General features: G+C 43.6%; 1 protein-coding gene across 5 annotated transcripts in view; it reads left to right on the top strand.

The window, feature by feature from the left end:
- The window catches only part of DLGAP5 (DLG associated protein 5), a 55,075-nt gene that overhangs the window by 12,427 nt on the left and 15,505 nt on the right, over positions 1 to 27,143 (top strand). For all 5 annotated transcript variants that reach the window (XM_075926248.2, XM_075926249.2, XM_075926247.2 and 2 more), the window contains exons 3-10: positions 1,253 to 1,461; positions 10,898 to 10,990; positions 14,183 to 14,279; positions 20,189 to 20,290; positions 21,460 to 21,533; positions 25,531 to 25,835; positions 26,603 to 26,742; positions 26,835 to 26,958. In XM_075926248.2, the coding sequence (XP_075782363.2) occupies positions 1,253 to 1,461; positions 10,898 to 10,990; positions 14,183 to 14,279; positions 20,189 to 20,290; positions 21,460 to 21,533; positions 25,531 to 25,835; positions 26,603 to 26,742; positions 26,835 to 26,958 (1,144 nt within the window). The remainder of the gene's footprint in view (positions 1 to 1,252; positions 1,462 to 10,897; positions 10,991 to 14,182; positions 14,280 to 20,188; positions 20,291 to 21,459; positions 21,534 to 25,530; positions 25,836 to 26,602; positions 26,743 to 26,834; positions 26,959 to 27,143) is intronic.

Here is a 27,143-nt window from a genome sequence, read left to right as displayed (position 1 = left end):
AAAATACTTTTTTTAGTCATTGTATGGGATCCTTGTATCAATAGTAGCTAAAAACTTTTCAGATGGAAGTGGAATTTTGTTTTTCAAGTTGGCATATTTAATCTCTCACATAATCACTATCTGATTTGTTCCCCTCAGTAACAAAACATTTCAGTTTTTTGGCTGCTGTCAGTACTTTTAATCTAATTTGCTGTGATGTTACAGAATCCGATTTGCTCCTCATTTATCTTAGGGTTGCCTCTGAATTTCATTGGGTGGATATAAATTTAACTTTTCTATCATCCGTATCCATCTGTTGACTCTTATCCTGTACTTCGATTGTAAGCTTTTTGGGGCAGAGAATGTTTGTCTTACTGTTTGTTTATTCAGTGCCAAGCACAATTGGAGCCCTGGTCCATGACCACTGCTCCTAGCTCTACATTTAATAAATACTAGTTAATAAACAAGTCCTTAGATGTGCTTGCATAACAGGTAGGGCTGTCAATTAATGTGTGTTAATGCTTGCGATTAACGCAGGGAAGTATTAACACATAAATTTTTTTAACTTGTAAATCACAGGCGTGAATGCTGCACTGCCCCTTTGAAGTGCTGGACCATTGCTCAAAGGGGTAGTGCAACATGGAGCCGGGGATCAGCTGGGCACTCCAGCTGATCCCTGTCTCCTAATGTGTTGCCCCTTTGAAGCGCCACGGCAGCTGGGAACTCTAGCTGACACTGGGTTCCCATGGTGCTGCCCCTTGGAAACACCAGGGCGCCCATTCCAAGGGGCAGCACTGCACCAAGCCGGGGTCAGTTGGGGACTCCAGCTGATCTCAGGCTCCTGGGGTGCTGCCCCTTTGAAACGCTGCCTCTGCATTTAAAAAGGGCACCTGCACTGAGCCTGAGGTCAGCTGAGGACTTCAGCTGATTCCAGGCTTCCATAGTGCTGCCCCTTTGAAATGCTGCCGCAGCATTTCAAAGGGGCAGTACACAGGATTAATCGCAATTAAAATTTTTTATCACAGTTAATTGTGTTTAATTTTTGTAATCACTTGACAGCCCTAATTACAAATTTCAATCTCAAAGTAAATAATGAGCACTTCTGCTGCAATTCAGCCCCATCCTTTATCATAATAGGAGAATTCTAAATATTTATCCAATGACTTACGTAACCTTCTAAGCAACATTAGTATTCTAGTCATGTGGTAACAAAATTTGAGACAGTAAAGTATCCTGAGAATTTTTTTAAATGTCCATTTCTATCCTTTCATAGGGCAGATTCCAAATGTAGCCATCAAGAAAAGTGATGAGCGCAAGGACATGCTTCAGCGCTACAAAGAGGAAAAAGAACTTCGAAAAATAAAAGAACAAAGAGAGAAAGCTAAACAGGGAGTGTTTAAAGTTGGGCGTTACAGACCTAATGCACCTGGTTTTCTTGCATTTGTGCCACAGACCCAAGTGACAGTCAAGACAAAGGAGAAGGTAACAAAGAGTAAAGTGTATACCCGTCTTCAATGGCACATGTTAAATAATGCTTATATTTTTCATTGTTTTATCCTATAATACATTGAGAAATTATACATACCTTCTTCACTAATTCAAAGACCATGGGCTATCTTTGTCACTGGTGTAACATTGATGGAGTCAATATTATACCACTGATGACAGATATTTTTTTTTAATATATAAACCAAGTGGAATAGACGTCTATAGTGTATAAACTTTTGTGAACTAGGACAGTAGCACTTGGAGTCAATCTACACTACAGAAGCTTTGCTGGTATATCTGGAATAGAGTTGAGTCTTATACTGGCAAAAGTAGTTCTTTTGTCAATATAGTTAAACGAGATTCCCAAACAACATAGGCTATAATGCAAAAGGGGTCTCCTCCGAGTGTAAGGTATGTCTCCGTAGTGTTGGCAGTTGCATAGTGTTCTCAGGGATATGATTTATTATTTCTCTCCAACCCTGTCCTCCAGTCCGAACTAATATAGCCATAACAGCAAAACGTTGTGGGTACACACCAGTGTTCCCTCTAATACTTTCATCTATGTATGGGTTGAATTTTCTTATGTGCAATAACAATATTGGGGTAATGTGTGCATGTGCACTACTAATACAAGCAACAAACCTAGATATCTGCTATATATTGTAGAGAGGTTGTCTGTATGTCCATCAATCTGTGAGTCCATTTGTTCAGCAACTCCTCCTAAACAGTAAGCCAGGACCACCAAATTTGATCCGCACTTTTCTCATATAACTTAAAGCAAGGCCAGGGTTTGATTGTGCCAGAACAATGAGATGGGTATGGAATGCAATTGTTTCACAGAAAATGGAAAGGGAAGGGAGTGATAACAGGAACAGTTATACTCACAAATGACTACAGGGAGGCAGCAAGTGCCCCAGTCCTGGGGAGCCCCCACCACTCCAGGTCAGCCAGAGAGTAGCCGGCAGATGGCCTACAGAGCCCCCAGTCCTGGGGAGAAGCCAGCGGGTGGCCTGCGCAGGCCCTGTTGATCTGGGCCGGACTGGACCCAGGCAACACCAGGAAAGTCTTCTAGTAATATATATTTGCAAACAGTTCATAGGTGTGAAAAAAGAAAATATTAAAAAAAGGATAATTAACAAGGTGCACTGGATAAGATATTTATTTAATAGAAAAATAATTAATACTGCCCTTGGAGTGCATGTATTTTATCATCCATCCTTTCTAACAATCCAAGCTAGTAAACACACCAAAATGGGATATAATGAAAACACTTCTAAATAAAACAATGTCATGGCCATTAAGCTAAAGCATAAAAAATACACACCAGAAGGCTAATTTAGTAATTTATTCTTGTCGTAAACGACTAAATCTTCAGGGAAAGCTGCTCTCAAAAAATGAAGCATTTGCCAAAATGCTACCATGCTATGGACTTTTGTAGTTCACAGAACTATGCTTCTTGCATACCTGTTATCTCAGCTTTAAGATGCTAAGCAAATCGGAGTCAACTAGAAATAGTCATGCTCTCATTGCAAATATTAATACAATATTTTCTGATACTGGAAAATAAAGTAAAAGGCATTCACTCAGGCTTATACAGTTTCTCTGTGATGTCAGCTCTTAATGTGATTAACATTAGAGGTTAACAAAAAAATATATAGTATCACGAGCTTTTGTGGGTAAAACCCACTTCATCTGATAATGTACACACATAGACGAGTAAAAATGAATAATAAAGTGACACAGCAAACAAAACCACAAATAGGAGATAATACTACTGAAAATACAAAGTGAAGTAAAACATCAGATTGTTGCTTAGGGGTATTTTAATTGCGTGTTTAGAATCCATGCTATTCAAGAGCAACAGAGACCTGTAACAAACAGTAAAGTTCTGGTTAGAAATTTTCACATTGTGTGAGTCACCAACTCAAAGAAAAGAAGCCCCGAAACACATTAGCACCTAGCTTCACAGTTTGCTGACCAATCCTTGTTTCAGAGAGCTTGCAAAAAAGGTCTTCATCCTACAAAACATCTACCACCATATCTAGTGCTTGCTACTTCTGAATCAATGGGCATACTCTGAAGAGCCAGAAATATACCAGATAGTAAAGATGTGGTCTTAATGGTTTCCAATACCTCTCCCCAAACAAATTCTAAAACTTAATGGAAATCATTTGTCTGGAATCCAACTTAAAGTCCAAACAGGATGCAAGGTAAAGTACTTCCAGTTTTAATAATTTACCATATATTAATTAGCAGGGCTCGACAAATCAGTGAATTTGCTCGCTCGTGGCAAGTAGATTTCAGCCGGTCACCCCGTTGACCGGTGGCGCGCGCACATGCAAAATGCGGGTCTAGCGCATGTGCAGTGCGGGGCTGGCGAGTAGATTTCGCCACGGTTTGTCAAACCCTGTTAATTAGTAACATTGAATTTTTTTTAAAAGAAACTAAGATTGTAGTTTTCAGATATCTACAACACTCCAAAAGAATTATGTTGTTAACAGAATCCTTTTCTTAAACCATTAAGACCTATGTAAACTTTCTTTGAAGTGTAATTGTGCAAATGTCATGAGTTAGGCCTATCCTCATTGTTTTGCTCCAGTATTCCTTCACTAAAGCCTGAATCCTGCACAACTATGCATTGGAAGCTCCACCTGCATAACAGGTTGCAGGATCAGTATCTAAGGCCATGTCTACTCTACCAAGTTTTGCCCACAAAACTTATGTAGACACCCAAAAGTTCTGAAAACAAAAATTATCAGATGGTGTTCGCATTTGCTCCCTCTCTTGGCAGATCATGTCAACATTGGGGGTACCTGCATGAACAGTATGAGCAATGCACTATGAGTATGTATCCCACAGTGCAGTTTTTTGGAAAGGCAAAGCTGATAACTGCACATCTTGGGATTTCCATAGCCTCCTCTGCTGCCAGGAGCAGCAGCACAGCATTCTGTCCCTCCTCCCCCTGCAGTGCTGAGAAGGACAGTAGAGATCAATGATAGAAATGTAGCCGTGTTAGTCTGGTGTAGCTGAAACAAAATATAGGACTATGTAGCACTTTAAAGACTAACAAGATGGTTTATTAGATGATGAGCTTTCATGGGCCAGACCCACTTCCTCAGATAAAATAGTGGAAGAAAATAGTCACAACCATATATACCAAAGGATACAATTTAAAAAAAGTGAACACATATGAAAAGGACAAATCACATTTCAGAACAGAAGGGGGATGCGGGGGGGGGGGGGGGGGAGAGGAAGGTAAATGCCTGTGAGTTAATGATATTAGAGGTGGGGAAGGGTAGATGTTTGTGAGTTAATGGTATTAGAGGTGATAATTGGGGAAGCTATCTTTGTAATGGGTAAGATAGTTGGGGTCTTAGCTCCCCCGCCCCGCAGGGGGCTGAACAAAGACCCCCCCCCCCCCCCCCCCCGCATCCCCCTTCTGTTCTGAAATGTGATTTGTCCTTTTCATATGTGTTCACTTTTTTTAAATTGTATCCTTTGGTATATAGGTTGTGACTATTTTCTTCCACTATTTTATCTGAGGAAGTGGGTCTGGCCCATGAAAGCTCATCATCTAATAAAGCATCTTGTTAGTCTTTAAAGTGCTACATAGTCCTGTATTTTGTTTCAGTAGAGATCAAAACATTGAGCATAGCAATCAGAGCAGGCATTGTGAGATACTGGTGGAACAGAAGCCAGCTCTGTTGACAAAACGAATGGTAGTGTCTACACTGGCTCTTTGTAGATAATAAAGTGTGGAGAAAAGAAAAAAGTCTACCGAGGAAGTTTTTTGTCAGCAAAACTGGGAGATTTCCTGACAAAAGTCCCATTGCAGTGTGTAGGCTCTCACTGTTGTATCACAAAAGGCAGTTTTTGGCAACAAAACTTGATAATGCAGATGTGGCGTAAGAGAGTAAATAACATAAAAGCAGCTTCTTAGCAACACCAACTAAAATAAAATCAAAGTTCTGTCTTTTAACCTTGGATTGTTCTACTTTACTCATAAGATGGCTGCAACAGAAAGAAACAAGTATTTTTTTCAGTTTATTCTGAAAATGACAGCAGTTCAGAGCCTGATCTTGAACTTATGAAGGCCTCACTCCAATTTAATCTAATCCGCACTCTTTAAAAATACTCCAATAACCTCGGCAGAACTCTAGGAAGAGGGCAGATTATTAACACTTAGCTACAAAAGCAGACTAAATGCTTTATATTAGAAAAACACCAATACAATGAAGTCGGATCCTGCATGAAGATCTGCTAATGCAGAATCCCTCGGCCTTTTTTACCTCTTCGCTCTGAATCTGTTTCCCTCCAATCAAACTAAGGCTATATCTACACTGTCACTTTACTGTGCTGCAGGCTTTCTGGCTCAGGGGTGTGAAACACCCTCAAGCACAGCAAGTTACAGTACTGTCAATCATCAGCAGGGCTCGACAAATACTCGCCCGCTCGCCTGTGACGAGTAGATTTTACCAGCTGGCGAGTGCAGGGGCGGACTGGCCCAGTGGGCAGTTGTGACTGGCTGGCGGAAGTCTGCACTACAGGCGGCGCGGCCCCATCCATTCTGCCGGCCGACGGAGGAGCAGAGCGCCGCTGGGAAGGGGGAAGAACAGTGATTCTTCTTGCCACCGGGCTGCCTGTGTGCAGCTCTGGCGTAAGGAGGCGGGGCGGGATGCCAGGATGGCGTGACATGGCCCTGCTGATTTTAAAAGGCCGTGGCAGCTCGGCTCTGGTTGTGTGTTCCTGGGAGCTGGCCTGCTGGCCCCAGCCCCCCTTTGTCTCCGCGCCACCAGTTCCCCACGCCGCCCCTGCACCCCAGATCCCCTGCTCTCCCTCTTCCCTGCGACCTTTTGGCTCTGCGCCGCCCTTGCACCCTGCTCCCCCCGATCCCTGCCCCTCCAGCTCTGTGCTGCCCATTCCTTGCCCCTGCATTGCCCCTAGACCCTCTGACCCTCCCGTTCTCCGCATCCCATTCCCCGTGCCTCCACCGCACCCTGCTCCCCCCCAATCCCTGCATCTCTCTGGCTCTGCCTCCCGTTCCCCGCGCCACCCCTCACTGTTTCCTACACCCCTCTGGCTCTGTGCTGTCCCTGCACCCCCTGTGGGTCGGGAGTGAAGGGTGCTTGTCCATAGGGAGGAGCTGGACAGGGCAGGGAAAAGGCTGCTGTAACCCAGCAGCGAGTGAAAGGGGGAGTTCACTTGAAGCGCCTTTGCCTTTATGGAAAAAAAATGAATGAAAATGCTATTTGCTATTTATAGGACTAAAGTACCGGGACAAAAACAAACAAACAAACAAACCAAAAGAACCCAATACAAACATGTGTAAAAGACGACAAAGGGGGGGGGGGGGCATGGCCAAAAATGTTTTGCTTGGGGCAGCAAAAAACCTAGAGCTGGCCCAGGGGAAGGGGCTGGGCTGTGGGGAGGGGAGGGGAGGGGAGGAGAGAAGAGGAGGTGAGGAGATGAAGAAGATGAAAGGGGAAGGCACCAAGGGACATGGGTGCAGGAGAGACAAATGCCAGGGGGCCAAGTGCAGACAATGAGGAAAAGGGCAGGAGGGGGGAGGTGTCAGTGGGAGGGGGGACAGGGTGATGCTGGGAGAGGAGAGGGTAAGGGCACTGGGGCTAAAGGGGGGAGGGGGAGGTGCTGGGAGAAGGCTTAAAAGAAGGGGTGGGCATGAGGAAGGCTGGGATGGAGCAAGGCATCTGTGAGGGCACGGGTAGGAGAGTAGTGAGGGGGTGGTTATCAGGGAAAAAGAGGGCAAAGGGGACAGGGGCAGTGAGGGAAGGGGGAGGCACCAGGAGGGTGCAGGTGCCAAGGAATTCTGGGGGTGAAGCCGAAGGGGAGGGACCAGCACCAGAGGAGAGAGGCAGGGCAGGTGTGTAGAGGGAGGTTTTAGGAGAGGGGATGAAAAGGGGTAGCTCAGATGATCAGAGGGGGGCTACTGGAGGAGTGGGCACAGGGGGGAGAGAAGGGCTGGCGGAGGGGGGCAGGTCTCAGGAAGGCTGCGGGCAGTGAGAAGGGCAGGAATCAGGACAGCAGAGGATGGTGAGGGGTTGGGGGGGGCAGCGGGCAGCAGGCACCAGGGGAGCTGGTGGAGCAAGGGGAGGAGACATGGCAGCAGAGAGGAAAAAGTAGAAATTTATAAGATATTTATTAATAATTTATTAGTAATTACTGTTCTTATTCTTATTAGGAATTTATGTCATTAAAAACACTTTGTGGGGGAGGGTGGCGAGTCCCTCCTTTGTCTGGCGAGTAGGGTTTTCCATAATTTGTCGGTCTCCGATCATCAGTATAAATGGGCTTCCAGCACTGGGAGCTATGCTCCTTGTTTAGGTGATTTACAAGACTGGTGCCATGGCCATACTTTCACTTTAAAGTGTAGATGAAGCGTAAATTTCAGCCTAATCATTCTAACATCTGGCAGGTGGCCACCTGTCAACTGAAACTCATCATGGGCGAAAGCAAGCAAGTGCTTCCTCCTTCCCTGCTGATACTGGGTGAAAAATATTTTGCTGTAGAGCTACAGACGATTCACTGTTTTGTGTCTGTTCTATAATTCTATCAATGAAAAATAGCAGTGCTGCTCTATTCCTTCTCCCATTGTCTTTTTCCTGGCATATTTCAGGTCTTGTAATTATATCACCAGTCATAGTTAAGACAACAAGAAAAGGGAAGATATGTTGGACTAAGCTCACTGATGCATTAATCAAATAGAGTTTCCCTAGTACCACATCTACTATGTAGCCACATTCCACCCAGGCCCAAACCTGCCCGAAAATCTTCCCACCTCTCAAGCCTTCCCAGGAAGCCTGCTCCCAGAAAGTCCTGTGTCTCTCCCCAACAGATGTTGCCCAGCTGGGGTTGGTATGCTGAGAGAGTCTGACTCTTGCTGCACCCTAACTGAGAATCAAGATTCCCCAAACAAACTCTCCACCTCTGCCAGCACCCCCAGCACTCCCCTCCCCACCAACTCCCCCATCTACCCTGTGCAGCCCACTCCTCCAAGCACAGGCTGGGGTTAGGGAGGAGTCCCTGTATTTCTTGCAGGCACCACCAGTAGCAGCCCAGCTGGGGCTGCTGCAAGAGAGCCTTACGCTCACTGCAGTCCAGCTGGGAGTTGGGAGGTCTCAAACAATCTCCCCACCCTCACCTCATCCCCCACCCCCCTTCATTTACCTCCATGAAGCTTACCCCAGCCCAACCTGAGGCTGGGAGAGTGTCCTGTATCTCTTTGGCAGTGGTGACCCAACTGTGGTTGCTCTGCTGAGAGAGTCTGAGGTAGGGTTGTTAAATTTCAATTAATCAGCTAATTGAGTAGTAGATGGAATTTCCATCAACTACTCGATTTGTCGATGTGGGGGAGGGCGCTCGCTATTCCGCTGCCTCTCTCCCTTTGAAATGCACAAGAGCTGCAGGCGACTCTTGTACATTCAAAGGGAGAGAAGCAGAAGTCCAGCCAATGCGAGAGGGACTGTTTCAGTCCCTGCTCGCACCGTTTTCCTGCCGCTCTCTGCCTCTCCTGCTGGGGGTGAATCTGCTTTTAAGCCAGCTCCCTGTAGCACATGTTCGTGTTCCCACCCCTTGCTGCTCCCTCTGATAGAGGCAGCAGGGGGGTAAGCGACTAATCGAGTTCCTATTTGATCACCTGATAATTTGATCATTTGCTTATCAGGTAATTGACTAGTCGCTTACATCGCTAGTCTGAGGCTATGTCTACGTTGACGAAAGTGCTGTCAACATGCAAAAGTTGCCAAAAGTGCAAAATGGTCAAACAGATTTTTCTGGCTCCTATTGTTGACATTTCATGGCCATGTTGCTAGCATCCTGTTGACAGATAGTGTAAGCATCACACAGTGCAGTGTTGTGGAAAGGCAGAGCTGATCACTGTGCTTCTTAGGATTCCTTCCTAGCTCTCTGCTTAGCATGGAGAGCTCAATGTAAAAGCACCACAGCAGTCTCTCCAGCTCTCCCTTTGCAGCAGCAGTCTGTGTGCTGCTGTGTTCCTAGCAGGGCAGACAGAGGCATAGCAAAGGGGGGCAGAGGGACAGTTGCCCCCAGGCGCCACACTAGGGGGGGCACCAGGCTGGGGTGGGACTGGAGCACATGCTACTCTTGCCCACCTGGATGCCACTCCTGCCGGAGACGCTTCGTCCCCGGCAGAGCAGCATCAGCTGTTCTGTTGCTCTCTCGGAGAAGCTGCTGCTGCTCCTGCCTGGAAGTGTCCAGGCTGCAGCAGCAGCAGCTTCTCCTAGAGAGCAACAGAACAGCTGATGCTGCTCTGCTGGGGACAAAGCGTCCCCGGCAGGAGCAGTGCTCTCTACAGTAAGAGTCCGTATCATCCGACATATTCGGTAATCCGACCATGTGTCGGTCCCGTTTACATCGGATGATAGGGAATCTACAGTACTTATTTTTTTTAAATAAGATATACTTTATAACACAAGGAAAAGCCTTAAAAATAATAATCTGGTAGCACTTTAAAGACTAACAAACATGTATATCAGGCATGTCAAACTTGAATCTCTCTGAGGGCCACACAAATGAAAACTGATAGCTTTCAGGGATACCAAAGAAAATGTACTTCTATAGGAAAGTTATAATTATTTATTATTACAGATTATGTTTTAGGTATATTTTATAATATTTTTTCAGGTCTTGTTTTAATATAACAATCATTTGATGTGTACAAGTATTTTCCTCATAAAATTATTTTTAATTTAAATATAAATTTAAGGTCGTTTAAAATTTTTTATAGGATACATAACTTTTGTTGAAATAAAAACAAGTATAGACCATGGTCAACCAAACAGAACAGGCTTTTGTGAAAATTTGAGATACTTTGTAAGTCTGAGATTTTGCATAAACATGACATTATTTTTGCAACTTTGCCTTGGCCCCCAGGTGCATAACACCGTCGCTACACCTCTGAGGGCAGAACAGGAGCATTCCAATTATTTGTTCTTTGTTTTCCACTGGTGGAAGACAGTTCTCTCGATTAAAACCAACAGCAGAGTCAACATTGACGTTGTCAACAACAAAGGGAGGGGAAAAGAAAAAAAATCTCTGATTCTTTCCTCTCCTGGCCGGAGACTTGCTGGGAGTCAGGACACCCCAAACTCCCCATCCCCACCTCACTGACCTCCACCAACCCCTTGTGTCCCTCACTTACTTCCACCTGCTCCCGAATTCCCTTATCGCACCTTCTCCAGGGTCCAGCAGGCTCCTAATTGTGGAGCCAGCCTGTGTGGTTGAATTAATTAGGTGCCTGGGCCTTTATTACTTTGTGCATGGCCTCCAGGTGCACATGTTACAGGGTGCTATGGTGTACACCTGTTCTTAGTACGTCAAAGCCTTTTCTTAATTGCTGCAACTCGGGAAAGGAATATGGCTAACTTCTGTTTTTATTTTGGGATGTTTCTAGGCTGCTCCTACTTCTTCTGTGAGGATTACAAGATCAAAGGCAAAGAGCCAAGCGGAACAAACTGTTACATCTGCTAGATCTCAGCGCTCCATGGTTTGTATTCTGTGGGGCTTTTTTTAAACAAATTGAAATAATTAGATGTGCGTAATAACTGTGCCTTTAAAATCCCTGGGTTTGGGTCCTATATACTTACATTCAAAATTTTATTGCCAAACAGACAGTTCTAACTATTGGAAACCAGCTTTATGGATAAGGGTAGAAACACTTTCTTATAGTCCCAGAGGGTTGATTGTCACAGGGTGTAACGGACCAGGATGGGTCTGGGCGCTGCTAAGGGCATCTGCTCAGGGTGAATTGCTCAAAACCAGGGCTACTTACCAGTCACACCGAGCACGTCAGCTGCCAATCCAGCCAGCAGGAAGCCTCATGAGCAAAAACCCCTCAGGCACCCCAGCTCTCCCTGTGACACAATCAGTCCTGGGCCTACGCACAGGTGAGGGATTATAAAATCTAATCTCACCAACTCCGAACAGATCCTCTTAGTCCCAAAGAACCAGCCACAATTCCCAATCAGTTTACACTTTGGATCTTACCCACAACAGCACGCTGAGCCAGTCCTTTAGCATCTAAAATCTAAAGGTTTTTTAATCAAAGAAATAAAAGGTTGAGAGTAATGTTAAGGAGAATGTTACATACATCAATCACCAAGTTCTTGATGCAGGCTCTTAGCAGAGATGTTACAAACTGCTAGCTTAAAAGTCCAGGGTGTATATCCTATGTCAGGGTGGATCAGCAATCCTTTCCGACTCTCTGGCCCTAGCAAGGCTGTATCTGGGGTCAGTAGCAAGATTGAAGACAAGATGGAGTCAGCCTCTTGGCACCTTTATATTCATTCCTGGTGTCTCCCAAGCTGGAGCTGGTCACATGATGGCATGTTTCACATGCCAGCAGCCATTATGCCGTGGCTGGTTTGCAGGTTTCCAGATGCATTCCTCAGGTGTGTATTGACCACCCTGAGAGTCATTGTCCCTGGAACCGTGCTAATTAGCATAGTCATTCATTGGGCATTCCTTCCTCAAGACAGGCAATCCAAGCCCATTGCTCTGTCTCAGACAGAGAACGTTCACTGTACCAGCACAGAGCACACATTCATAACTCCACATACAAGCACATGAGTAGCATATGCAGAATCAGTAGAGCATAAGCTTCCATTTGACACCTCACATGACCCTCACCAAATTTGGGGCAACCCTCCCGCCTCCGTGGGCACAGCAGTGATCTGTCTGCTCACTTTAAAATCCAGTAACGTGACACATGGTGCTTCCTGTTCTTTTTCCATCAAAAGTACTTTCTTAATATTTTTTTTCATAGAAAACAATTGCTCTACTTACCCAGGGATGATAAATGATGGAAACAATCCAATATCTGTGTCAAGTATCAGAGGGGTAGCCGTGTTAGTCTGAATCTGCAAAAGCGACGAGGAGTCCTGGGCACCTTATAGACTAACTGAAGTGTAGGAGCATAAGCTTTCATGGGCAAAGACCCACTTCGTCAGATGCATGTTCAATATCTGGTACTCTCTGTGGGGGGGAAAAAAATTGAAAATACCTGTACTAGCAAATAATGTAGTTTATAAACGTAGAATTTTTTTATATGTAGTATAGTTGTAGCCGTGTTAGTCCCAGGATAGTAGACACACAGGGTAGGTGAGTTAAGACAGACCAACTTTTATTGGTGAGATAAACTTCTTTCTTTCAGAAGAGTTCTGTGATTCAAAACCTCTTTCTCACCAACAAAAGTCGATCCAATAAAAGATGTTACCTCTCTCACTTTGTTTCTTTAACTTGTTTTTGCTCAGTTAATCTTTCCATGTTTTAAATTCTTCCTTTCTCCTACCAAGTCTTTCAGTAGCAAGTACTTTGGCTTGGAGAATTAGTGAACAAAGATGAGCCATGCATATAGCTCTCTAAAGATAAATAACCTTTCCTAGCCTATATTTTCTTATTCTGCATTACTTTCTGGCTTCCTGTTATGATGACCACTCTGGACCCCAGTGTACCATACATGTTTACTTCTACAAAACAGGACATGGATTTTTATGTTCTTGTATTGTGGAACAAGATTTCTTGGTATTTAATGTCTCATTTGAAAGGTTCTCACATGTTACATTGCATACTATTTATTTGACCTTAAGGATGAGGGATTTTGAGTCAGCTGGGATCTAGACCATTTCTCCAAGGAGTCTAAAATAGCAAATTTGATGCTTAGAATGCTAATCATTCCTTGCTTTAGTCTGCATATTGCTTTGATAATTTTCAGTGACAAAACTAGTAACTGTCAACTTAGCAGTTGTACAATCTGAAATGAGAGGCCTCTTCAAGAATGTTTAAAGACTGGACAAACGCAAGTATCCAACTGCAGCCCTGGACCTTTATATACTGTTTACGTGACACCACGTTCTACCTCATGACTTGAATCTTTATGGACTAGAATATTTTGTACATTTCAGATACAGTTAGTTTTGTCACCTTTCATTAATAACTTCTCTGCTTTGAACTAGCAATGTAAGCGTAACCATTTAAATCATTAATGGATAAGCGTTAGCTTATCCGTTTCTGTTACGGTTACACAATTCGCTGACTGCCGGCCCTGCTCCCAGGGAGCCAGCTGTTGCTCTCCACTGCAGGCTCTGCAGTATAAACTTTATATTGCAGAGCAGATCGCACATAGAACTGTTAGGAGTTTTAGCAGTTATATGCTTACCTTTTTACGTTTTTTTTAACATCCCTATTTTGAACAACTTATTCAAGGCTAAAACATTAGCACTGTATACTTTGAGGGAAAACTTAATTTGAAATAATATTTGAAAAAGTCACACTGACTTTCGTCTTACATAATGTGAACTTACATTTGAAGAATCTCTACTCATAACTGCCACAATATGTAATATTAAAAGTTTTCTGAGAATTGGCATCTAACTTACACTATATGTGCATAAAGTTCTCTCAGAAATCAGAACCCAGTTCCAGAAACCCAGTTCAAAGACTCACTTCACTATTTACCCATCCACTTGAGAAACAGTCAGAAGTTTAATTTAAATGTGTGAGAAGTGTCTAAAATAAGTTTTGTTACTTTAATCTGTCATTTTAAATGCTTAAGTTCAGAGTAGAGCAACACTAATCAGGGCTTTCTAGAAGAGGTACAAAAATAGTGTGAAGAAGGGGAAGGAATTAGATGTGCTTGTTTTTAGAAAGGTGGAGGTTTCACAGCCTATATTCTTTGTAGATCTATGCTGACCATGCTACAAATGGGCGTAGCATGCACCCACCCCAAACTGGATGCAAACAGGCATGTGTGGACAAAGTGACTGAAAAAAAGAAAGGTACGAATGTAAAATGTCTTGGCATATGAAAAAGGACATTGGGTTAAAAGGTTATAGCATTGGGAAATGGAGTGTCTAGCATATCTTGCCCATGAAAAAGTTAGTTTTCAATCAACTTTACTTTTTTCCTATTTGCATTGTTTATTTTTTTTAATACTTCCCTTTTCTTGAGCAAAATGGACTGCTCAGTTTCACTTTGTGAAAACTGCAGGAGATATTATTGTTAAAATTGACCTGTTTTAAAACTACTCAGTTTATAAGCAAAGTTTTTAGCTTTGAAAAAGAGCCCCAAAATAACTAGTCCACGTGATTTCAACTTTTTTTAGCACAGTTTGGCAAAAGACTTGAAATACAGCCAAGTTGTTATCCAGTCCAGAGTAGGTTGCAAATTAGGCTAGTAAAAAAACAGTGAAATGTTTACCAAAAAAGCTGCTGAAAGAATGATAATGTGCAAATGTAGGGGTTGTCTACTAAGTAGTGTGTACTAAGCAAAAATCTGTCCATAGAACATCATGTTATTGAAACAGGAGACACTTTAGAGAACACAGATGTTATAATATAGAGACTGGTTTTGCAACTGTCATATATCCAGTGTAGTCTTTTTCTGAAAGAAGATAATATTATGATGTACGAATGAGTTTGTTCAAACTGAAATCCCTAAGTGACTCAACTTGTTGAAAAGTGTTTCTGAAGAGAGCAGACTAAATGACCTACAGATAAAACAATTTTCCTTGTGTAATATAGGAGGCTTCTGGAGGCACTGCTGAGAGGGTCAATTCAGGGCAAATTGTTTAGAGACAGGGCTACTTACAGCCTAAAACTGGGGGGGTCCTTTAATATAAGGCACACCGAACCAGTCACAAAGAACACTTCTGTTTGCCACACTGGCTAACCAGAAATTATACAAGCAATTCCTTTAGACCCTCCAGTTTCCCCTCTGACACCACCAATACCACTTCTTATATTGATGAGAGGTTATGCATCCCTAAGGACTAGCCACATTCCCAAGTTAATTTATATCTCAGATCTTACCAAAAAGAAAAATACTTACACTGTACCAATCCTTTAGAATCTAAAATCCAAAGGTTTATTAATAAAAGAAATAAAAGGTTGAGAGTAAAATTGTTAAAGGAATCAAATTACATACACTACAGGCAGTCCCCGACTTACGCGGATCCAACTTATGTCGGATCCGCAGTTACGAACGCGGCTTTTCTCACCCCGGAGGACACGGACTGCGAGACTCCCGCCGCCCGTGTACTCCAGGGCGAGAGAAGCTGCTCCGCGTTTCCCTGCTTTGCAGACCAGGAAGACGTGGAGCAAAGCCTTTTTGGGGCTCGAGCAGTCGGGCAGCCCAGGCGCGCCTGGGCCCCGCAGCCCCAGCCCCTCCGTGGCTTTGCAAAGCCGTGGGGGAAGCCGGCAGCGGGACCGCCCAGGCGCGCCTGGGCGGTCCCGCTGCGGGCGTGCTCCAAGGCTTTGCTCCCCGTCTCCCTGCAGACCAAGGAGACGGGGAGCAAAGCCGCGGAGCACGCCCGCAGGGGGACAGCTCAAGCGCGCCCGGGCTGTCCCGCTGCGGGCGTGCTCCAAGGCTTTGCTCCCCGTCTCCCTGGTCTGACCAGCAGACCAGGGAGATGGGGAGCAAAGCCTCAGAGCACGCCCGCAGGGGGACAGCTCAAGCGTGCCCGGGCTGTCCCACTGCGGGCGTGCTCCAAGGCTTTGCTCCCCGTCTCCCTGGTCTGACCAGCAGACCAGGGAGATGGGGAGCAAAGCCTCGGAGCACGCCAGCAGTGGGACAGCGCGGTGCGCCTGGACTGTCCCGCTGCCCGCGTGCTCTGCGGCTTTGCTCCACGTCTCCCAGGTCAGCAGACCAGGAAGACGGAGCAAAGCTGTGGAGGACTTGGGTGTCCCCATCCCCGTCCCCCTGGTGCAGCTAGTGCCCCCCCCCCCCCAGGAGACCAGGCTTTTCTTGCCTACCCCTGGGGTAGAGCAGCTGCGGGCTGCCGGGTTGGTCCCACAGTGCTGCTCCGGACCAACCCGGCAGCATCCCAGCTGCTCTGCCCCAGGAGTCCTGATTCAGCCGCTGCTGGTCAGTTTCAGCAGCGGCTGAATCAGGACGCCTGAAGCAGAGTAGCTGGGGTGCTGCTGGGTTGCTCCAGTAGTGCCAAGGAGCCGCGCTACTGGTGCAACCCAGCAGCACCCCAGCTGCTCTGCCCCAGGCGTCCCCAAGTCAGCCGCTGATCAGTTTCAGCAGCAGCTGACTTGGGGACGCCTGGGTTTCTTAAGTTGAATCTGTATGTAAGTCAGAACTGGCGTCCAGATTCAGCCGCGGTTGAAACTGATCAGTTTCAGCAGCAGCTGACGCCAGTTCCGACTTACATACAGATTCAACTTAAGAACAAACCTACAGTCCCTATCTTGTATGTAACCCGGGGACTGCCTGTAGTTGCAAAGTTCTTGTTGCAGGCTTGTAGCAGAGATGGAAAAACAAGTCTCTGGAATACATCCTTTCTTAGGATGAGTCATCAGTCCTTTTGGTCTCAGTTCATAGCAAAGATGCTTCAGAAGTGATGAGCTGGAATGAAGACAAAAATGATTTTTTACTCAGATTTTTGTCAAGCTGCATTTAGAAATTGTAATTCACCTAAAATATGCACATACAGCATTTTAATATTGCTTTATTTAAATGATTTTAATAGGTGATATTAAATACAGATTTTAGCATACTTTGTCATACATTTCATTGTAAATAGATTTATTTTTGTGTATAATTTAATTTTGAATACACCAATATGTTTTATCCACTCAGTTCCTAAACGAAAGCGTTTTGTCTGAAAACTGTATTCAAAGATGTAAGGAAAGATGACTTAGTGGTTGACAGATGTTTGGGCTGTGGGAGGTCTGGATTTAATTCCAAGCTTGCCATGTACTTCCTGTGTGAACCTGGGCAAATCACTCTTCACCAATTCCTTGCTTGCAAAACAGGGATGTAAAAAAGCGTTTAAAAAGTAACCATGAAACCATTAAAAATCCTAGGGTATGTCTACACTACAAAGTTAGTTCGAACTAACAGACGTTAGTTCGAACTAACTTTCATAGGCGCTACACTAGCGCTCCGCTAGTTCGAATTTAATTCGAACTAACGGAGCGCTTAGTTCGAACTAGGTAATCCTCATTCCACGAGGATTAAGCCTAGTTCGAATTTACTAGTTCGAATTAAGGGCTGTGTAGACCCTTAATTCGAACTAGTGGGAGGCTAGCCCTCCCCAGGTTTCCCTGGTGACCACTCTGGCCAACATCAGGGAAACTCTACTGCCCCCCTCCCGGCCCCGGACCCCTTAAAGGGCCACAGGCTGGCTACGGTGCCCGTGCCAGGTGCAAGCCTGCCAGCACCCAGCCAGCAGACCCTGCACCTGGCACGGATCAAGCCACCCAGCCGATGCCCCCCAGCCCTCCCCCTCTTCCCAGGACCAGGCTGGCGGCTCCCGGGAGCTTGCCCGAGACCGCAAGAAGCGGGCACCCGCCTGGGCTAGTGCGGACATCGTGGACCTTGTCCATGATCTCCGCACAAGGCACAGGAAGGTGGCCGGCTAGGGCAGGAGAGCTGCCAGCCTGGCCACCCAGGAGTAGGTGTGCATGAAAATCAAGGGGGTCCACTGAGACCCCCGACCCTGAGCCCTGAGCTTACAATGGCCGTCCTGGGTCAGACCAAAGGTCCATCTAGCCCAGTAGCCTGTCTGCCGACAGCGGCCAACCCTAGGGACCCTGGAGGGGATGGACCAAAGACAGTGACCAAGCCATTTGTCTCGTGCCATCCCTCTTCAGCTTTTCACAAACCTTGGGCAGGGACACCACTCCTACCCCCTGGCTAATAGCACTCCATGGACCCAACCTCCATGACTTGATCTCACTTCCCTTTAAACTCTGTTCTAGTTCTAGCCGTGTCAGCCTCCTGCAGCAAGGAGTTCCACAGGTTGACTCTTTGCTTTGTGAAGAAGAACTTTCTGTTACTAGTTTGAAGCCTGCTATCCATTCCTTTCCTTTGGTGTCCTCTAGTCCTTCTTTATGGGAACTAATGAAGAACTTTTCTGTATGCACCCTCTCCACCCCACTCCTGCTTTTAGAGACCTCTATCCTGTCCCCCCTCTGTCTCCTCTTTTCTAAGCTGAAAAGTGCCAGTCTCTTTAGCCTCTCTTCATATGGGACCTGTTCCCAACCCCTGATCATTGTAGTTGCCCTCCCGTCTCCCAGCCTCTCTCTTCCCCTCTCCCACCTCCTTTTCCCAGTCTCCCCCAGTTTTGTTCAATAAAGGCAGATTCCATTTTGGAAGACACGTTATCTTTATTTTGTACATCAAGAAGAGGGGCTAGGGAAGGGTAAGTAGAAGGAGGTGAGGGAGGAATGGGGCACAAGCCCCCGATGGGGAGGACTGGGCTGGCTCTGCGGGCTTCTGGGGGTGGAAGCTCTCCTGCAGCCCCCCAGTTGCCGCCTCTCCCCAGATGCCAGCCTGCGGCAAGTGCAGCCGGGCTGATGGCCGAGTGCTGTGATGTGCCCAGTGTGGGCAGTCCAAGCCAGGACTGCTTTGCAAGTGGGGCACCCCTGAGAACTGTCTGTCCGGGGTGGGGGTCGGGACCCTTTAAGCACAGCCCGCGGCTAGCCTGAGACAGCATCTCCACGCTCTAAGTCCTCCTCTGATGCCCTGCCGGCACTGCTTCCGGCCATCCTTAAGCCCGGTTCAGGGTCCACTTAATGTGGACATGCTAGTTCGAATTAGCAAAACGCTAATTTGAACTAGTTTTTTAGTCTGGATCCGTTAGTTCGAATTAGCTTAGTTCGAATTAACTAATTCGAACTAAGTTAGTTCGAATTAACGTTGTAGTGTAGACATACCCCTAGAGATTACATGGTTACATGTGCTGTGGGCTCTGAAGTATAAGCTTTAACTGCACAGCCCGCAGCATGGAGCTGCAGCCAGCTCCCTGGGAGCAGGAGCAGCAGCCGAGAACTGACTCATGCCAGCAAAAACTTTTAACTGTAACAGAAACTCATAAAGCTGATGCTTATGAGTTAACCAAATTAAATGGTTAAACTCTTAACATCCTTACTCCAAAATGGGGATAATATTCAATTTTTCTTTCTTTGTCTTGTTTATTTGGATTGCAAACTGTCAGGACCAGGGACCCTTAGGGTGCGTCTACATTGCACCACTATTTCGAGATAATTAACGTTATTTGGAAATAACAATGCTAGTGTCTACATAGCCATTCTGTTGTTTTGAAATAGTTTTCAAAAAAAGGGATAGTTTATTCCAAAATCTGTAAACCTCAATCTACGAAGAATAACGCCTATTCCAAAATAGCTATTTCAAAATAAGGCATGTTTAGATGCTCCACTGCTGCTATTTCGAAATAGCCCCTCACCAGGGTCATTCTAAGTTATTCCTCCCCAGTGGCTCCTGGGACTTTAACTTGAGATAGCAGGTCTACATTAGGGAAGCCGGCCTCAGAGGCTTCCCTGCAGTGTAGACATGCTATTTCGAAATAAGCATGCAGTGTAGACATACCCCTACTGTGTATATGCACTGTGTCTAATAAGATGGGCTTGGTCTCATGTAGGGCCTCTAAGCACTGCCATATTGCATTGTGAGGCTTTGCGTTGCCTTTGGCACCTTAAAGCACAGGCCTAATGCCAGCGTTGATCTCTGCCCTAAGTGCTCTGGGAGCACTGACTGCATTAGCATGAGGAAAAGTCTGGAGATTTGCATCTGGTGTTGATGCCGATACATTTACCACTGGCTTTTACAAAACCAGAGATTTGGGCCTAAATTATTGATTGATAATTTGGCTTTAATGTTGATTCCTTGCAACATTATGGTAACATGTCTTGGGAATTAATAATGATATTCCTTGCAGTGGTGGTGCAACCTGAAGTCTCTACAGCCTCCACTATAAGAATTACCAGAGCAACCTCAAGTGCTCTGACCAAACAGAGGTCAAAGCCAGCTACTACCATACGTAAGTGAAACAAGAAAACTTCTCTAGTCTTGGTGTTCATAGAAAAACTAATTCAATTTGTACAACTAAGACTTAGTGTTCAGAGGTGACACAGGAATCTTACTATAAATTTGCCAGAAAGGAATGGTCTAAATATTGGAAATCAGTAATTTCTCCTATGAAATCAGGTCTTAAAACTGCAGCCTCCATTTCAATGTTTATCTAAATATGTAAAAGTCAACATTAGAGAGTTGGGAGCAAATTCCATAATATGGAACTATCTATTTCGTATGTTAATTAAAGGCTGACTGATTTGTGCTTTTTCTTACCTGACTTAATGTCATACGAGTTGATTGATAACAATTAAAATATTATTATCCAGTAAATAAAAATAAATACTCCATTTAGGGTCAGGGCTGTTCTCTTCATTGCCCAGTCTTCAGTGCTCTGTGGAGACAGAAATGTTTATTAAAATGTTATCCTTTCTTGTCTTCAAGATAGTTTATAGAATGTAATACTTTCTTTTATGCGCCCATTATGCATGGAACGTACCCCTGAATTAAACAGGCCACTACCATTGCTGTGATTGTATGGATGACTAACATCAAGTAATCATGCATGAGTTGAATCCTAGTAAGTTCATGTGGCAAGAGGAAAGTAGATCACATTCTGGACTCAAATTATTTGACAGTGTCACTTCAATCTCTCAGGAAATATTGTCATGTTTATTTATCTACTCCTTGTCTGTAATCATTGTAATGTGCTATTAGTTTTTACTTTTTTGTGTATTCATGGCTACTTAAATATAGGGATGTTAAAACAGTTAACTGGTTAAATGATAGTGTTTAAACCAGTTAATTATTTTAACGTAGGACCTGCCGCTTCGTCCTGCTTTGGCTATGGGGTCCTGCCACTGGACCTGCCACAGCCATGGGGGTCCTACTGTGTTTTTGGTTTCACTAGCCCTGCCAGGCCCGCTGTGGTCAAGGCTGCTCTGGCCCAGCTCAGGCTGCTCTGGCCCTGCTCTGGCTGTCAGTGGAGTTAACTATCAAAGGCTAACTGACCGATAAGCATACTGGTAAGCCTTATACTTAACAGTTAATTGGTTAACATCCCTAATGTAATAATTTGCAACCTTCTAATGAAAGATGCTGTATAAATATGTTTTAACTGGCATAGAATCTGTTCAGTCTTAGGTAATGAACAACAAAAAAAACCAAGTAGAGGAAAACAGCAAAAAGAGGGCAAAGCTGACAGCGTAGAGGTAATGTTACTTAATAATTGTAAACATGAAAATTGAGCAAAAGTATTAACAGATGCAGGAGTGTCTAGAAAAAGCAATTGTACTATGTAGGTACTGCATTTAAAATAGCGACTGTTGCTTTGTCTCAAGTCTTCACTGGTCTGCTTGCATCTTGCAAGTTAACTTATAACTATGTTTGCACTATTTTAAATTTTCGTATTGATATTTTTATACTCTTCACATAGTGAAGTTTTAGAACTCTGCAATTACAACCAAACTTTAAATATAAGATGTGAGCAATATAAATCCAATTTTGGTATTTTTATTTAACAGACCACAGCCCCTCGCTATTTTGATCAGAAAATAGTTTACTATAAACATGTTTTTGATGAGTGCCATACTGTTTTATGCTTTTAATTGACTTCTGTAAGATAACACTTGACTGAGCTGAAAATTTTAAACACTAATGTGACTATAGAAAAGGCATGTTCAAATAGCTTTTATTGTGATAAAATGTACATTGTAATCATGCTTTTTGAAAACTCCTATTACTCCAAAATGTTTTGGAGAAGTTGTCTAATTCAGATAGTCCATGTGCGTTGTCAACACCTCTGGCCAAATCTTGCTTGCTTAAATATGTAACCACTCTATTCATCTGAAAAAGTGGGTTGTGCCCACGAGAGCTCATGACACAATCTACATTTGTTGTTAGTCACTAAGATGCTGCAAGACTATTTGTTGTTTTTTAAGTTTTAACAGTGACTTAGTTACTAGTCCTCAATCCTAATTTAAATTACTACAAAGGCATTTATCTGGAATATGCCGATATTTACTTTCTATATGCATACATAAAACTTGTCATAAAAAATCAAAACCTTGTTTCTTACCTGCCGCTTCAAAATTCAGCATAATACTTCATTCCTCACTGAAAACAGAGCCAGGAGTTAAGTAAAACCGAATTTTGAATTGAGTGAACAAGTGTCTGGACAAGCTTTTTGTGGTTAGATAACTGAACAGAATTTCAGAAGTTGTAGAAATCATCTTTATGTTGAGAATTTCAAAATAATCTTTCAGCTTTCTGTGCCATAAATTTAGCCCACTGCAAATTAAGACTAGACTGAGTCATCCCAACTATAATATGTTCTTATTAAGGTGGATGCAGATGTGCATTCCACTCAGGTGTGCTGGAGAACTTTGCCTAGTACCTATATGGATGATGGTACCTCCCTGGGTTCTTAAAATGGTGCCCTCCAACTCCCCTCAGCTTCTCATCACCTGAGACTAAAATTGGAGCATTCACTGTTGTTTACCTTATTATGTTTCTCAGCTTTTTGGGGCCTTTATTATATAGTTTAGTAGTACTCTAGGGTTTGGCAAAGTAGTTAGGATAGACAGTTACATAGGAAAGAAAAACCCATACAAGCAACTTAGGCTTCTGGGGCTCCACTGTGGGGTTCTTTCATTGCAGGGTAGATTTCTGGACTTGGGCTGAAGCCCCAGCTTTGGGATCCTCCTACTGCTCAAGGCTCTAGCAATTTTTTTTTTCAATGTAGTCATAATTAGAGTTTAACCCAAGGGTTAAACTTTGTCAGTTATGTGGGGTGGTTGTCCCCAGTAATGCTCCCACACACACACGGTTGATGTGCCCCTTTTAAGATGTATCAAGTCATTTAAAAAGAGAATGTAGGTGGTGAGTTTCAGCACCTTCTAGGTTAGGCCACAAGGCCTGCTTTTGGCACCAGGAACCAGAATTACTGTTCCGCTTAACAGTAGAAAACCCTCCACTATGGCCTAATTTGGAAAAGTGGAAACATTTTTCCATTTGGTGTCTAGCCCAGGAAATTCAACTAATGCGATCCTACATTTAGTAAGTCCTGGACCACTTGTTATATGGTCAGTCCTCTGGTCTGTGTTTCAGTTTGAGGGTCCATGTGGCAGTGATTCGGGCATTTTATCCTGAAGTCCAAGAGAAACCAGTTTTCTTGAACTCCACAGTAGTCAGATTTCTGAAAAAGGGCATTAATCTCTTTCCACCAGAGAAGGAAGTGGGATTTAACACTGTTGGACTCCCTTGGCAATTTGTTCTTACTCTCCTGGGCAAAAGACAGTTTCTTGCAGGAATAGCTTCTGCAAGAGAAGTTAGTAAGCAGGCATGCCCTAATGGTAGACCCTCTGTATACCCAGAATAGTGATAGAAATGTAGCCGTGTTAGTCTGGTGTAGCTGAAACAAAAACAGGATTATGTAGCACTTTAAAGACTAACAAGATGGTTTATTAGGTGATGAGCTTTCGCGGGCCAGACCCACTCCCTCAGATCAAATAGTGGACGAAAGTTGGCACGACCATATATACCAAAGGATACAATAAAAAAAATGAACACATATGAAAAGGACAAATCAAACTTTGGAAGAGAAGGGGGATGAGAAGGGGGAGGTAGCTCTCAGACATTTACCTCCCCCCTCTCATCCCCCTTCTCTTCCGAAGTTTGATTTGTCCTTTTCATATGTGTTCATTTTTTTTATTGTATCCTTTGGTATATATGGTTGTGCCAATTTTCTTCCACTATTTGATCTGAGGAAGTGGGTCTGGCCCACAAAAGCTCATCACCTAATAAACCATCTAGTTAGTCTTTAAAGTGCTACATAGTCCTGTTTTTTGTTTCTGTATACCCAGTTTTTCAAGGACAAGATTGACTTGAGACCTTGTCCTGAATTTTAATCTCGGGGGGGAAGGGGGAGGTGTCAGTATTTCATCTTAACCAGATTGCTTACTTACCTATATTTTTTTCCAAAACCACAGTCAAATGGTAATGAATGGTGTCTTCATTCCTTTGATGTGAAACAACGCATGGTATTTTACTTGGGAAGAACTAAGCCATTTTGTTTCCTTATATTTGTTTTGTGGATTACAATAGGATCAAATGGTCTGTATACATATGGATAACATCCTGTGTTACAATGGCTTATGGGATAGCTCAGACCTCACCTCTGCAGAGATTAAGAGCCCATTTGATGAGGTCCCAAGTGATACTGATCTCACTTCAGTGAGATTTATTTATTGAATATTTGCAAGACTGCTACATGGTCTTCTGTACACACTTTTACCAAGCATATGCTGTTCTGTCTGCAACGAGGGCAGATGCGAATTTTGGGAAGGTGGTCTTCTTGTTGCTCTTTAAGGAGACCTCAAACCTCACCGCCTTTTGTCTGAGAGTTATCTGATGGGAATACATATCTGCAACTGCTCAAAGAAAAGATTATTACTATCTGAACTGTAATTCATATTCTTTGAGAGATGGTTGCAGACTTGTATTCACTGATCCACCCTTTGTCCCCCTCAGAGTCTCAATTCTTGACATTCAGTAAAAAGGAAGTGATGGGGAGCAGTGCAGCACAGCACTGCCCTTAAATAGCCTGGTGAGAAGCTGAGGGGTCAAGGTCACAAATACCATCCCTTTGGGTTCAGCTAGGCAAAGTGCTCCAGGTTTGATACACTTGGCATGCACATACTCGAACGGAATACACATCTGCACCCACATCTTAAAGAACAGTTGCAGTACAAGTAAGTAACTTTCTTTCAGGAACCTAGTGCTGTAACTTAGGTTAATGATCTTTATTCTGTCTATCGTTTGGCTTATGTGTCGAAGTATTGTCAGTACATTAATCCTGGAATATCACTAATATGTAGGCACAACAGGTGAGTTGAAGACTAGTCTCAAACGTAAATAAACAAGGGAACTCATTTATAATAAATAATCCTTAAAAGGGATTAGATTTAAATTTAGTCTTTGAGGGAATTTTTTCACACATTTTCTTGATTTATATATGACTCCAGCTACTGTTCACTTCTCTTAATGTACTGATTTGTTCTAGAGTTCTGTAGGTTACCTAATGATTAAAGTCCTGTAATACTTTCAGTAATATAGACTAATGTTGACATAAAAGTGACAATAACCTGAACTGTATTTCCACTAAGAACTGGTTTAAACGTTTGCTGTGTCTACATTGTGCTGTTACAGGCACATAAACATGAAGTGGAAGGAAATACTTTGATGCATCAATTAACTGAAGTCCCTGTCAGTAACTCTAAAAATCCAGCACCAGTAGAAGTTCATCACGAAGACACCCTGCTGGAAAAGGAAAACATCTCTGTGACAAATGTTCCAGTTCCAGTGAGGCAGAGAACACGTTCTTTTGCTCCTCAGAACTTTGTGTTTCAGCCCCTGGATGGTTTAACAACTTATAAAGTTGCACCCATGAGTCCTTCCCAGGCAAATGCATTTTTGACTCCCAGTCTATCCTGGAGCCCTATGAAAATTGAAGTGTAAGAACTCCCTCTTCTAATGACTTAGCTTGCACTACAACTTAGACCTTGTGGATGAAAAGGGGTTTAAATTGCAATGGCAGTTCTGCTGTAGAAACCGGTCCAATATTAAACTATAGCAGCATGTCAGTTGAAGGGTATCTTAAATTAATGAAATGATTTCTGATCGCTACCCACAAAGCCTATATCTTACTGTGTAGTGGTAAATGAAATCATAGTCTGTGATCATGTGCTTTTAGAAGTAGAGCTCTCTGCAGTCTTCTGATATACATGCAGTCCCCAGGTTACGTACAAGATAGGGACTGTAGGTTTGTTCTTAAGTTGAATTTGTATGCAAGTCGGAACTGGTACATATTGTAGGGGAAACTCTAGCCAAACTTTTCTCCAGAGCTCAGTTTTATTCTCCCACACCTCACTTCCCTCAGTCCTTTATTCTCAAGCTGAGGTGTCTGCTGAGAAAAGCCGCTCCGCATCTTCCTGGTCTGCTGGGGGGAAGCAGCTAGTGCGGGGTTGCCTCACCCCGTTTGTAAGTAGGGATCCAATGTAAGTCGGATCCATGTATCCCGGGGACTGCCCTGTATGCTATGAAATACACACTTGTGTTTTTTAGTAAAAATAGCTTGAATTCTTAAGGCACATATTTTTAACATTTTAGACTTGATTAACTACACTTAAAAAAGCCTTGTTCCTATAATTTAGTATACTATTAGCCATGTTAGCCAATTTTAAGGCATGCCAACTAACTTTTTAACATTTCTATTCCATAGTGATGATTCTAAAGAAGAATCAAGGAAAGCTATGGCACAAGGGTGTTTGTTAAAAAGTCAAGCTTCACTTGCTCAGGAAGGGACTGATAAAGGCTTTCAAGAGCAGCAAATTACTACAAATTCATTGAAAGTGAAGAATGGTATAGTATTGTGATTCACATTTAATGTATTCTCTTCCTTGTTTGGCAAATGCAATGTCCTAGTGATCACATATCCTTCATATATTTTTCAGAATGTGCCTCAACCAAGCAGCAAGAATCTATGCAGAGTTCAAATGAAACTATTCCAGTGTCTGCAGATATCCCAGCAATTGAAACCAAAGTAGGAGAAACAGATCATGATGTACCTTATTTCAGGTTTGTATTAAGAGTAGCTTCTTAACTGACTCAGAAGATTTCAGAACAGAGCACTAAATAGTAATAATTAGAATGTCCATAAAACACAATCTTAAGTCACTTTAAATAAACAGTAATAACAAAAAAAGGAAGACATTTTCATGGTAGCTGGGTAGTGAGTCATGTTTTAACTCTCACAGTGGCCT

The sequence above is a fragment of the Pelodiscus sinensis genome, chromosome 5 (genome assembly GCF_052426305.1).
Source record: "Pelodiscus sinensis isolate ZL-2025 chromosome 5, ASM5242630v1, whole genome shotgun sequence".
Lineage (NCBI taxonomy): Eukaryota > Metazoa > Chordata > Testudines > Trionychidae > Pelodiscus > Pelodiscus sinensis.
This window is presented reverse-complemented; position numbering and strand designations above follow the sequence as displayed.